A 14,988-nucleotide genomic window follows, 5' to 3' on the forward strand; every position below is an offset into this window, starting at 1 on the left:
ATTTCTTGTGCGTGCATGTGAAAGTATCATGGTACCAAACTGCATAAATCTAGAAAAAAAATGTATAAATGTAGAAAATCTAATTTATGGAGAAAAACTTAAATCCTACATCCATCATTGGGGCATGAAATTGACAACTGCAAAGGAACTTAAAAACGCTATCCATCCAGTAGTGCGTCATCATCCATCAGTGATCGAGTTTCTTTTGAAAAAATGAATCAGGAAACGAATAAATATCATATTGTTCGTTTTCGTTTGGGCCACGAGAATTATTCATACCTGATTCTGCCATTTACAGAAAAAGCACCAACGCATTCATTGTCCCATGTCTGAGTAAAGGACGTATCCTATCAGCATATACATAATGTCTGAAATAATTTACTCCTTGATATACGAATTTACATAACATTCTTATTAAATTATCCGCTCCTGTTCGGAGAATTTATTGTTATTACAATCCTTGTAATAAGATAAAAGAAACCTGAGATAACGAAACATTTCCAAGAGACTTTTGAATATAGATTGTTTAACATTTTTCTTAATTGTATATTTAGATACTAAAAATTTAATCATTCAAAGCACGTGTCAGACTCATTAATTTATGCGATGAGTTACTTTTCGCAAAAACTCCGAAATCATTATCTGCAATATAAAGTGCCATTCCCTACACTTCCTTTTTCTGTGTTTTTAAATCCATTATTATTATCTCCAAATTTTTATGTCTTCAAGAAACTTCCTCACATATCGGAATTGTAATAATTCTTTTTTTTTTTCTTTTTAACTTGAAACATCATTAAATTTGTATTTTAGCGCTGCATAATCGTAGCGATCCTTGCGCTGTTGGACTCAAACTATAAAATGATTTAAAACAAACTATAAAATGATTTAAACAATAAAATGACTCAAACTATAAAATGATTTAAACAATTGTTCCTTGTATTACTTAGGGATAAAGTGATTTGCAATAAATTGTATTTTATTTTATATTATGTTAAAAACTTTTACTTTTCCTATAAATATTCTTTATGCACACAAAAAAGTAAAATCTTACAAAAATGCGTTGTTGTTCTTATTCAAAAAAACAATGAAAGCACAAACTTATAAAGTAAACTGTTAGTTGAAAGTGTCCTCACTTTGTGTTTCCTGTGCTCGCTGCCGATCCAGTCGGAGGAGAGAAATCATAGTAAGAGCCGGGCCTCCCCCAGGAGCCGGTCAGCTGACTCGACCATCAGTCGGAGACTGAAAGTGGCCCCGCCGGTAAGACCGTTTCGAAGCATGGACTGTCCAACACCGGAGTACGACAGTTTGTCCGTTACCAGAGATGTGTTGTTAAGAGAAATCAGTCTTTCAAATATTGTATCAATACGGAATATTTTTTATAGAAGGATCAAGTGGTTTTGTATAACTAGATTAACAGAACGTTTTGATCCTACGTGGGTTTATTTGGAATGTACCGCAACATTTTGCATCGTGATTAGATGGCAGATCGACCACTGAATCTGTATTTTACTGTCCAAATTTTTATACCTATGGAATGGATACTGATCAACAACGTTTAACAAATATTGAATCTGTATGCTTGGGGAATTTTTCGCAGGGTAAAGGTTCTGCCGCGGGTTATGACAATCGTGGTTCAAGTATTTAAAATGACAATGCAAAAAATCGTCTCAGAACTCTCGTGGTAACATTAAAAAAAATATCTTAAGTAATTACGAAATAACGAAAACGAAGTAACGAATGATCATAACGAAATTTGATCTCTAGAAACAGTGTCCATATTTTTAAATGAAAAAGAAAAGAATTATTGATGAATCAATTGCCAAAACAAAATCATACATCAACGAAAGAGTTGATGCCAAAATGCTGTGGTACCCAAGATATTTTAATAACTTTTTATATAAAAATCTATTACTGATTCTTTCAGCTAAAAACGTTACGAAACTTAAACAATAAATGATCTAATATTGAATTAAATTAAATAAGATTTTCGAATACTTTATCTATAAAATCCATTCTATGTTAAATTTAAAATTTAAAAATAACGTTATTCTTTTCTATTCAACCAAATTTTATTCAGAATTTAATTAAATTCTATCGACCCTAATACAGGATTTTCGTATCATATTTATATATTTTTTATTTTAATTACGCATTTTATAATTATTATTATTTTTTTTTTTTGACTGGAGAAGATATAACCGCGGAAAGTATTTGAAAGCGGAACTTTTCTCTTCATGACACATCTCTGCAAAAAGTTAGGGAATGACATGCTTATTTTAGATGTTTAGTGAAGAGTCGTATTGAAACTTTCTTTTTAAAAGTAAAAAATTGGAACGTCAAATATACTGCCGTACTCCAGGTATTACAACTTATTCAAAAAAAAAAAAAAGTAAACTTCCCTAGAAACTGATGCATGCTGTGTGACGAAGAACATGCATGAACATTCCACCACCTCTCCTTCTTGTGCTCCTGTAAATCCACCCTTATATACGTGAACGAAACCCGCTCCATGAAGGAAGAGGATTTGTATTCTTTTCAAAGAAAGCGTCAAAATCGTATATTTTGTTAAAATAAATAAACTGAAAAATATCAAAAACATATTTCTTTAGTGAATTATCATTATAAGCAGTTTTTGTTTTCAAATAAATGAATTAATTCTGTCAATAGATTAATGAATGGTATTTATTAAGAATCTCCTGAATTTATAAAATTTCCCAATATTATATGGTTACTATGAGAAACTAAAAGTATAAGGTTTAAAAAAAAAATACTCTATTTCTGAACTACCTCATATGTCCAATTGAGTGCGAGAAAGAAATATTGCTGACGTGCCTCGAAAGTCCCTCTGTGATTGATTTTTCTGACTCGCATCCAAACAACGATCTAATACATTTCAGATTACTTTCACGCCGCCCTCAATGAACTAATAAAAAATGTGTGTTTCAGTCAAATTCCGCTTTCAAGTGTGAACCCTTTTAAAGTTTATTATTCGTAACAAATACAAAGAAGGGAAAGATATTTAATTCTTGATGAATTGTTGATACTTTTAATTTTTAAGCATTTCTGTAGGAAATGAAACAATATATTAATATTCATAACAGAGAAGATGTTCCTTATAATCGAGGCCCATAGCTAATTTCTAAAAATTTACAGATCAAAAATTCCGATTTCAAAAATGCTTTAAAAGATATAAGGAAATATATTTTATGCTGTTTCAGTCGATAAATGCATTAAATCTAAAATTTTATCCAGCTTATTTAGTCCTATATAGTAAAATGTTCTAGGCACATTAAATTTTAAGCAGAAAAAATCCACTTTTTTTGCGACCAAAATTGAATGTTATAAAATTTTGAATTACGTGTTATGAAATTTCAGACCCATTAACGACGATCTAGGAACATTGGAACCTATTGATTGCATGATCTTCCTTAAGGCAATTGTTGAAATTGTTTTTTAAAATTATTATTCTTATCAGTTTCAAATTTCGATCCGTTTTGGTCACGGGAAATTCCCTTTCAGCGTGATTGTGCCCAAAATATTCTATTAAATATAACTAACAGAACCGGGCAACTATATAAAAATTTAGGTTTTGCAATTTTTATAAGAGTACATTTATTGTATGATACAAAATAAAACATTTTTTATATCACTTCAATTGGAACTGTATGTATATTTCTAATGATTTGGAAATCAGCTACTGGGCCATGATTAGAATGGGCATATTGCAAAAGAAAATGTTTCAATTTCTTAAACTGAAAATAATATTATTCCATCATCTGGATAACAATAGGATGATAGTTATAATAAGTAACGTTATGTTTTGTAGGTGATATATTTCCTTTAGATATCTTCTAATCCAAATTATCAAATGAAATATTTTCCTTTTCATAAATAATACTACTTTCATGCGGTCTTATGTGTCTTGAAGTCATTTAATGATTATGTTGAGATAAGATTTTTCATCTGCCTTCATCTTCCCAACACCTTCCCCAATCCAGACTCCAACCTGCATGAGTGTATGACCATGTGTGACTTGTTTTATGTATAGCATGTTTTAAATGCACGCGCATGTTTCAATCCAACTACTTTTGAATGTATTATGTGTATTATTGAACATATTGTTTCCGAATATTTAGATGTGTTGTCTAGCATATTCACGTTGATGGAGTCCTTCAACAATGCAAAATTCTGTTTTCTGACAAGATTTAATTACTAAAAGTCTTAAGGCTCATTCCCATTGATATTTTCTACTACTCTCGTGTAAGAGATAACAAAGTGAAAAATTGACAAATCAGAGAATCTATCTTGTGATGCATAAAGGGATCTGTAATTTATTTGAAACTATTCAGAATTATCCAGAGTTAGATTGAACCCTTTGCACTCGGTAAATGCACAATAATTAACCTAATATATGACTTTTTTATAGCTCTGAAAAATAAATGTATATAATTTTTTTAAATTAAATTTCTCCGAAAAATGAATCTATATTTTCTTATCACTCTATGGCTATTTTTAACAATTAAAATTTAAAAAATTGAAATGTGTTACCTCAAATTTCAAGTTATCATCTGAAATCATAATTTTTTTAAGTCACATGGTATCAATCCGACAGAAATACATCATGTTCTCTCATGAATCGTATTTCACAATCACCAACATTTAGAAAAGCGATGGTTTTTGACCATTTCATAATCATTCGAATTCTAAATTTTTTTTTCGTGAGAAACCAGTTTAAAGCGGTTTTAAACAATCACGTGGCTAATAGATTACGCATGCGTCGATATTTAGAAAACGATGGTTTCCCCCCCCCCATATCAAAATCGTTTGAGCTCCTAAATGTTTTCTGTCTACTAGAAAATTGAAAATATATATATATATATATATATATATATATATATATATATATATATATATATATATATATATATATATATAAACTTTCGATACCTTCCTTCGCTGTTTCGCATTCATTCCTATTTTCTTCTCTGCGCTACTTCGGACGATAAATTCTTGCAACCCAGCCCTTTATTTGCCAGAAGGAGAATCGGGTACATGGCGGACATTTGCGCCAAGTTGTAACTTTTTGTTGGCGATAAGTCGCCAAATGTGAGAAACACGTTCTTTATCATTTTCTAATAACCCTAAAAGAGGTACAATGATGCCTCAAAAGCGATAAATCCCCCGTTTACTGCCGTACATTTTAAGGCTTCAAAAAGCCCAAACAAAACAACATCATGTTTTCGCATGATAAAAAAATAAATAAGTAAACGTCAAATGCCCCGACTTGAATGGTGCCCGAGAGGTGACATCCGAGTGCAAAAAGTTTATAATCGGAATATTACTTATCTCATGAGTAAGACTTAATCTCGGCATCGGAAGAATTAATCAGCCAAAATCCGATTTCCCAACTTCATCGATATTTGAAAAGATATTTTGATTTTTGTAGAAGTGAATTTGCATCCGCAACGGCCAAAAACTCGAATTGTGAATCCATTATGTTGGCCCAGTAATTCGGGCTGTGTAAAGGCAAGAAATTTTTCAAAAGACATTGCATGGAGGCAGCTTGATTCACCATTTGCCTCAATCGCCACAGAGCATTTTACCAATGAAGTTTTTTTCCTTTAATTCAAATATCTAGATTGATAAAGTCCCAAATGTATCTATCTTAAAGGACATTATCACAGACTAGATGCATATTCCGGGAGACACATATGTTTGGACATTGAAAACGCCGTGAAAAGGATGAATAATCTGGGCCATGCGAATGATGGCCATTTTAATGGTGTGATTGTGAAATAAACATGCTGAATAGAGGTGATGTTCTCTATCATTTCGTTTTTGTTGGTCATTTGTCTGTTCTTGATACCTTTTTTTATGCAAGTTAAAATGCAGCACGTCACCTCATTTTAACCCATCTTCAATATTTATTGAGCTTTACTTCTATTTCAGTGACATTAGTATCCTTTGATACTGTCTTCTCCTACGTAAACATCTATATCCTGGTTAAAATCCTCATTAGCTTTATCGCACTTAATTTTACTTATACTTCAGTTTTACAGTCACTTCCTCGGCTCGACAGACCAACGTTCCTTCGCATTAAGTGGACTAAATTTGGATGGAAAATAATTCTTCTGGAATGTTAAGCATTTTTATTTATCATTTTAAGCACCCTTATATGACGGGCTACAGATCTCGACTCACTCTTTTATTACAAACAGCTATAGCGAGCTTTTGTTATACATGACGTAACAGACACAATAGATTTTTCCCGACAACTCTTTCATTTTTTTTTGTCATCATTATCTCCCTTGTTAAATCTGAAGATGTTCTGTTATTAGATAAAGCTACAGATGATTCTGAGTATTGGTTACTTAATTGCAAATACTTGCTAGATCTTGACTTTTTTTTAAAAAAAAATTCTCTGATTGTTTGATTCTTCACTCTGATATCATCTAATTCCCAGTGTGAATGAGCCTTTAGATCCAGATGCACGACATATATATTGTATTAAAATTCAAAAGATTTTATTTATGATCTTACATTTATTTTAACTGTAATCATAATACTACGAGTTCTGTATATATCTGTTCTATACTATCATTCGCTAAAAGTCATTTGACGTTATTGCAAATGAATTCAACCAAATTTATTATTACGTATAATTTTTCGACCATGTGAAATAATTACTTTATGTACCTGAAATAAATTAAAGTTACTTTTAACAGCTAAATGCCAATCATAAATATATATCTTAAAAGATATTTTGAAATGTATCAGTTATTGAAGAAATCAATTTCTATCAGGATGTTCAGTTACCTAATCAATACTATTGCATCAAAGACTGACGATTGTCTTTATTTAAAACATGATTACTTTCAAAACTAACATTTATGTTCAAATGATAAGATGTTGTACGTCATATGTAAGATGTGCAAACTCCTATTTTCTGAAGAATAACCTAACTAATATGAATATACTTATTACAATTCCTAATCGTATTCGACAATTAATATAATTGTAAATTTACTTGAAGACTTACACCTTTTGTGTCACTATACGAGTCTGGATAGTTTGGACGAAATTTATATTGCTACAAGTATGCGTTCTTTCTTTTGTTCTAAGCCAGTAATGACGAATTTGGTCTCATTGTTATTGAATATTACAGCTTCAGCACAATTTGCATCAATGAGATTTTGAGTCAGGGAATGAGTCACTTGAATTAATGAAAAGAAATTCTGTCGTTACCAAATATAAATTTTAAGTTAAAGTGAATCTTGTAGATAAAATATTCGATTAAAGGATGGAAATTATTGCAGAAGGAACGAGGAAACCATCTTTTCCTATATTTTCGGAAATGCTTAGTAACTTTTTGAATATTAGGATTGTAATTTTATGAAACGGTCTTAAGTTGGTGACGAATTTTTATTATGGCTGCATATTGTATATTTCCATTTTTACTAGATATTCGCTTGATAGCAGCTTTAAAAAAAAGTGTGATATCGATTTGCTTTGATAAAAGGATACCTGAATTATAAGGTTCTGTTATTATTGCAAGAGAATGATATTGCAAATATAGTTACTTAATAAATTTAAAAGTAGTAAGTGTAAGACACCGGTCAGTTGGTATAATAATACTCTGACTCTGTAATATTTTGTTTATTTGTTCTGGTAGAAATGAAACTCCCAATTCATAAATTGTTATATTAGCAAATAAGTGACACATTTCACTTGTTCTGGATGTGTTTGCATTATTTGTTAAATCAAACAGAGAATTCTTAACTTTGATGTATAGATCTCTAATCTGTCATCACGTTTATAATTAAAAATAAGATCTTGCACCAGAAAGTACCCCTTATAATATGGTTAGATAAACTGTAATTATTTTCAGTGTTAGCAGAGAGTCATGAAAATTATTATGATGGAATATGAAATGGAATTAACTTCTTTATCTTTATTTAGTCATTTGGAATTCTTCATCAGATATGCCGATGGTAGAACTCGTATTATTATCATTTCTTCAAAAATGGAGAGTTCATTAAAAAAAACCTTTTCTCTAACATTAGAAGGTATATTTTTGCTTGAATTCTGATCATTTCTTCGTCAGGAGAATCTTCTCATTTTTCACAAAATTATAGAGTGTTGCTGAAATTGGAATGCGCAAATATTTGGAATTTATTTCATGTATGGAATTGGAATTTATTTCATGTATGCTTTGAAAATGAAAACAGTTGCCAAAGTTTTGTTTTATTATAACAAAACAAAAAAAAAGAATATCAATGCTAAAAAGTTTATGATCATATCTCCGTAAGCTTCTTTCATTTATATTTTTGCATATTATCCAATGATGTATTCAACTCAGATAATATTTCTGAATGATGTTTTGAATGAATGAGCGAGATTTTCTAAATCGAAATCCTTTTTGAAATATATTATTTTTCATTTAAGAGAACACCATCATTATCTCCAATGACCGTGCAATCGCAATCATCATCGTATAAAAGAATAAATATTCGCTGTTCGCAAGCGTGACATACAGAAAGTTTTGTAAGATGCGCCTGATAAATGGATTAGATTGCAGATCAATTCTTTTTGTATTAAAAAAAAGTATCTTCTCTCTGATGGGTCTCAAATAATGCACTTTCTCCCATCTGTCTACAACATAACTTTCTTCCCGCTTTTTTTTTAACTTTATTTTTGCATCGGATGTGATTTGGAGTGAGATCTGAACTGCGTGTCTGGTGTTTTTGTTTTCAGGTCCCCGATGAAGATTCCAGATCCCGCTCGAAAAACCCTGACGAAGGCGATTCCAGAAAGCCGGAGGAGAAGCAACCGGTAAGACAGCACGCCCGGCTGCGAAATCGGCTCATCCCCAGTCGTTTTAGACGGCTGAATAATGATGCGTGAATATGAATAAAACCAATGTTGTTGATCGAAATCTCGGTTGGAAACACGAGGAATTTCTCTTTGGCAGCTCAAATTACCATTAAAAAAAGATTCATTTAAAGGTTGAACAACTTTTCCTCATTTTATCACAAGGTGTATCTGAATGGATAGGACAAACATTAAAATGATGATACAACATTCAAAAACAAACTTTTAACAAATTACTGCTCATTTGTGACCGTAAAGCGTGTAGATTGAAATACAAAAATAACACGCTCTATGAATAAAAAGTATTTTTGCTTAGAATATATTAAATGAAAGAATCATTTATCTGCATCTAATAAAGTGTGCAATCTTGTTGACACATCTACATGTTTGAAACGTATTTTGCTGAAAGAAAATTTGTTTGTTAAAACAATGATTATCAAAGTTTTAGGTTTTATGACCAAACCTCTCTCTGCACATTGATTCGTTTTTCTACTGTTTTTTATGAAATGCAACCTATGAATGGTGAAATTTTAGCTCATTAATATCAATGTGCCTTTTGCTTTACATGCATTTACCCATTCCTGAAAGGCATTTCCTTTCTGCATTAACTCATTGCATCTTTTTTATTCTTATTACTATTATTTGTCCTTATTTCCTATATTTTCATCTCTTCTCTCCCTTATGCCAAAAGCGACACACCACAGAAAAATTTCAATAGATCAATATGTAGAATAGAATAAAGCAATAGAATTTCAAGAGATCTTTCAGAATGTTAAATGCTTCTAGCTTTGCTAATTCTATGCTTCAATGAATGCGATATCAGATTCAATGAAGAACAAATGAAAGCTCTAATTAGATTCGTTTTATGTTCGTGACACAACCTTTTGCCTACTTTTCTTTTTCTTTGGATGATATAGAAAGATCGTTGAGTTTGAAACTCCAATTAAACTTAACCAAACGTCAATGCAAAAAGACTCTTTCATACTTACCATTTCGATAATATGCATTGATGTCATTTCAATATAATGAATTTGTACTAATCTGTCACAAAAAAAAATCAATAAATAAAAGTAGTGTAGTGAAAAAGTAAGGGACTCGTTCATGCTTTCTATAGCTTGCGCTTGCATGAATCGTTCACTTGCATTGATTAATGTTTGTTTTTATTCATTGCTTGCTTTATTTATATTAACATCCTATTTTAGAAAAACAAGAAAAGTATTTAAGGATAAACCTTATATTTTTTTAACCATGATCGGAAGACGAGAGTGACGCTTGGACCATTGTCCAGCTTTCCAAACTTTTATCGCAGACAGCATTTTTAATGAAACTTGCTCATTTTATGGTCAACATTTTCAGTTATAAGGAAAAATAATATTTAAGTCTGTTTTACTGATTACTTTTATTGGATTTTACTAATCTGAGATTTTTGACTCGTTTAAAACAGAAATGAAAGAAAGAAAAACGAATGTTTGACTTCTACTTAAAAGTTTTTCATAATATAGAGCTTTGGGAAAAAATAACGTCTTTCATAGATTTAATACTTAATTTTTTTTATCGTTTTTATTCCTACTTGTCTTTTTTACAATTATTAATTTCATCGTAAATTTCAATTCGAATTCATTCTGTCCTATGAAACATTTTCAGTTACAGTTTAGAACAGATTTCCTGAATGTATATGGGAGCATTGAACTTCATCGCGACAATAAATGGAATGAAAATCTCTCTATTTTTAATTTATTTTCAAAGCATGTCATTCTTTTATTAATTTTATGTATTTTTTTATATTTCGTTACTGTTATTTGTATGTTGATAAATGTTACCACGCATGCTTTTTCAATCCATACAAGAAACAAAGCATGGCTTATAAATTCTTGCATGAAAGTTAAAAAGTATGCTTTAATTTTGTGATAAAGTATTTAATTTTGTGGTAATGACATTTAAAATCTGTGCTAGAATTTCATAAGGCCTAGATTTCTTCCCAAAAGTTCAGCTTATTGTTAAACTGAATTTTAATCTTATGTCAAATCTAACAGGATCTGAAGCTTTTTATCGTATGGGATATGCAATGACATATCATTTAAAATATTATTTGTAATCAAAACTGATAAATTCATATTATCTTCTAAGCCTGGCGAAAATTTAAATATGAGTTGCATGAAAAGATATACAACACTTTGCATGCATTACCTTCGCTTCTTTTTTAGAGCTTACTTCCTTTCTATATCTATATGTTATATCAGTTTCTACGTCACTATTTGTCATTCACAAAATATTTTACGAAAAATTCAAAATTTTTAATTCAAGCTAAAAGCTTCATTTTTCTACAAGTAAAAATAAAAAATAAAAATATTTTTCAATAAACTTAAAATTAATAATTAATTTAATCGATGATATAATATACTAGTATTTATTTGTAGTAGACCAGATAATTAAATGGTTGTCAAAAGATATTCTTTGTTTTAATTCTGAAAATTCCCTAGACTTGATAATAATTGAAACCGATTTTTCAAATATTAGCTTTTTCAATTATAGTACTCGTAAAACGTGCATGTCCCAGCATGTTCTATTGGCAGATTGCCAAAAATGTTCTACTTTTCGATACGGAAAATAAGGTATTTCGTCCATTCTTTCGAAACTCTCTGTAAACTGCAATGTTTTTGTTTTTTTTATCAATTTATACCTGAAGAAAGATTTTAAGAGTCAATAAATTTTAGTTAAACTTGTTTACCATTTTTTTTAATTTTTAATGGTAAACAAGCTTTTTAATTTAAAGATAATTTTGCACATCAAGATAGATGTACAAAATTATTATTATCTTGAATATTCTTGTTATTATTATCTTGAATATTATATTGATTATTATCTTGAATATTGAATATAATTAAATTATCTTGAATATTAAAAATTTACGTCTTGTGCAAATTTTTTTTTCCGTGCATGCAGAAAAATGCTGGATATTATAGAACTTTTAATTAAATTGCAATCACAAATTTTACAACCGAATTATAACTTTTTCTAAAATTTTGCATTCTGGTAATTGTTATTTTTTTCTATCCATCTGTTAATGGTACGAATCTGGGTCATCAAATATATATAAAAAAAATACTTTTCATTGATTAAACACTTTTGGTAATGATAATACTCATCTTATTTGTTCCAATAATAGGAAGAATAATGAGTTGTTTAAATATAGGTGAAGGATTCAAAAGTTCAGCGTTTCATTTTGCAGATCTTAATGACTCTTTGATACCACTAGTGAACTATGGAAAATTATTAAAACTAGACTTTCGTAGTTTGATGCCAGATGTCTGTTCTTTCACTGTAATTTTTTACCATATTATAGCAATTACAAATATATATATATATATGGCAAATAAAAATATATTACAAAAACGTCATTTCATTTCTTTTATTAGAAATAATATTTTCGGCAGATAATGTCATTTAACTTGTATTACTATGCTAAACTAGTACGAGATGGTATCAAAAAGTCTCAAGAATAAAGACAGCAGGATAAAGCTACATGCGCAACCATAGAGAATATCGATACTTAAAACAAGGTGTGCTGAGAAACGTCGTCATGTTTACATCAGTTAAGTGTGCAGCTTTTGCTTTTCTGCGCAACTGATTTCATGTTCTTAACTTAAACAAACAACGAAGACGTAAGATTTTGTGTCAAACTTGGTAAATCTGCCAAAAAGACGTTGCATAGGAGGCAAATTTGAGGAATATGCTGTGATTCATACCACGTGTTTTGAGTGTCTCTTCAAAAGTATAGAGCATAACTAGAAGACGAAAAGAAACCCATTGTGAATCTCAGAAGTTTTTCGGCATGTTCCGAAAAGCGGACTTCCGAAACATATTTCAGAATTGGCAAGAACGCTCTATTGTATTGCAAAGGGAATACTTTGATTGTAATAGCGTAAATAATAAAATTTCTTCAGAATAATTGTCCCAAAACTTTTTGATATTCTCTCGTATATGGAGCTTTATAATATTACCAATATGCATTTTATTTTAAATTTTTATGCTTATAAATTATTGCTTGATGGTATTATGTAGAAATAGTCACTATTATTAACAAAGAAAAATAAGGTTTCCAAAATTTTTAAAAATATCTAAAAATGTTATGTTTTTGTAAAAGACTAACTGGTAAAATATAGAGTTTTTTTTATCAAATAACAATTTGGACATCTGATATTAAGCCAATACTGGACTTTTTACACATTGCCAATGGCACGTATCCTCCTTCCATCCATATATTAATCTTATCTTTCACCTTATGAACTGTGACAATAAAAAAAGGCTGTCCATCTGTCTTTGCAGTTGATGAGCGCTAGCTTTCCTCCGAGCACGAACCCTCGAGGCAACCCGGGCACTCCGGGTCAGTCTGAAGAAGGGACCGTGCCCAAAACCACAGAGTACCGGTCCCAGTTCATCGCCTGGCCGAGACCTCCCGGAGAGAGCCCGTCCGCCAGGAAGTCCGCATCCATGGGACTGATTGCACCCGCCAACAAGGATGCTACTGGTGAGTTCACCTCATGACCAAGTATTGCAATCACACTTAAAGGGACAGTGGATTTTGAAATTAGCAAAAAGGAATGAAAACGTGCAATTTTATTTTTATCATTTCATCATCAAAATATACGTTTATATTCAACTAAAATAGTGTTATAAAATGCATTGTTCGATTAAATAAATATTTGAAGGGTTAAGAGGGAAAAAAATACATCTTAATGACTTTTCTCAAAATGATATTGTAATTAGATTTAAACATCTTTGAAATGCTCCAGGTGTCTCCATTTTTTGAAGACATTAAATGGAATTGATAATAAAGATTCGGTCAAACGCTAAAATAAAATGGGGTATGCATTTTATGTTTCGAGGTTTTTTTAGCTCGTTTAAAATCCATTTTAATTCAGAAAAACATAAAATTTCTATGAAAATTCAGTAAGTGTGCATAAAAATATTTTTAAAACAATCAGCTTTTAATTGGAATTAGAAAATCATGTGTAGTTTTTTTTCCAAATAAATTTACATTGGGTAATAAGAAAAAAATTAAAAATGAAGTAGCCTGGAATATTTTAAAATTTTTAAAAGTTATATATCTTTTTAATTTTTTAAAATAATATATTTCGTTTTAAAATGTTTTTTTAAAAATATTTGTGGTATTTTTATTTTAATATATATGCATAAAAAATTTCATAACCCTAACTGAATAATTCCCAAAAGTGTCTAATAGAGTGAGGGCACTATCCGCTTAAACAGGGTTTACACGTGGTCGACTACTGTGCGCAATAGAAAGCCCCGTCTGCCTCAAAGGAATCGTTACTCCAAAGGAACTATTTGCCATTATCCCATTGTATTTACGTGATCTTTCTAAAGTAGCGTAGCTTTCTATTGTGTGCAGTAGTTGGCCTCATCTGAACTTTGTTTTACCTCAAAAAGATCACGTGACAATAGCTATCCCGTCTGGACGACGGTTACCACTGTCCCGACAGTGTTGCCTTAACTGTTCACATTTGAACAGAATGGGACAAAACAACTATTGCCCGCAGTAACTGGCCTCATGTGGACACACCTTCAGTTTTCCTTCAAGTATGTTGAGCTCTGGAACTGAAACGCGCTCTGAACTAAAAAGCTGGAAAAATAAAAACTTTTTTGGAAAAATTATTTAAAAACTAATACATAATATGTATAACAATAGAATTAAGGCTCTTTTCCAGAGCCTACAGTTGGGTGTTCACACAGTTTTAACCCAATAGCTAATTTTTAAGCAATTAAAAAAAAAGATAAATACTTCCAATAAAAAATATAGCCTAAATATCGTCAAGAGTTATGAAAAAAGTTGGTCAATAAATGTACTATTCAAAATATTGTGATATCTAAATTTTTATAAATTCCCCGGTTTTCTAATCACATTGAGTTCATTAGCCTTGAGCCGTTAGCCTTTCTAAATTTTTACTCCTCTAAGACCGAAGCTTTGAATTTCTTTATTTTAGGCTAATCAATGACCGGTCCAAGGAAGTTCCACCGACCAACAGATTGCCGCTTTATGATTTGTAGAATTTTGAGTGAAAAAAAATCATTTTTTATAGGATATAGGATAAAAATTAC

General features: G+C 30.5%; 1 protein-coding gene across 5 annotated transcripts in view; it reads left to right on the plus strand.

The window, feature by feature from the left end:
- Window positions 1-14,988, plus strand: part of LOC129989456 (uncharacterized) — a 302,200-nt gene that overhangs the window by 217,686 nt on the left and 69,526 nt on the right. For 4 of the 5 annotated variants that reach the window (XM_056098002.1, XM_056098005.1, XM_056098003.1 and 1 more), the window contains 2 exons: window positions 8,755-8,832; window positions 13,198-13,399. In XM_056098002.1, coding sequence (XP_055953977.1) covers window positions 8,755-8,832; window positions 13,198-13,399 — 280 coding nt within the window. The remainder of the gene's footprint in view (window positions 1-8,754; window positions 8,833-13,197; window positions 13,400-14,988) is intronic. The other variant, XM_056098004.1, reaches the window with a different exon arrangement.

The sequence above is a fragment of the Argiope bruennichi genome, chromosome 10 (genome assembly GCF_947563725.1).
Source record: "Argiope bruennichi chromosome 10, qqArgBrue1.1, whole genome shotgun sequence".
NCBI classification, from domain to species: Eukaryota; Metazoa; Arthropoda; class Arachnida; order Araneae; family Araneidae; genus Argiope; species Argiope bruennichi.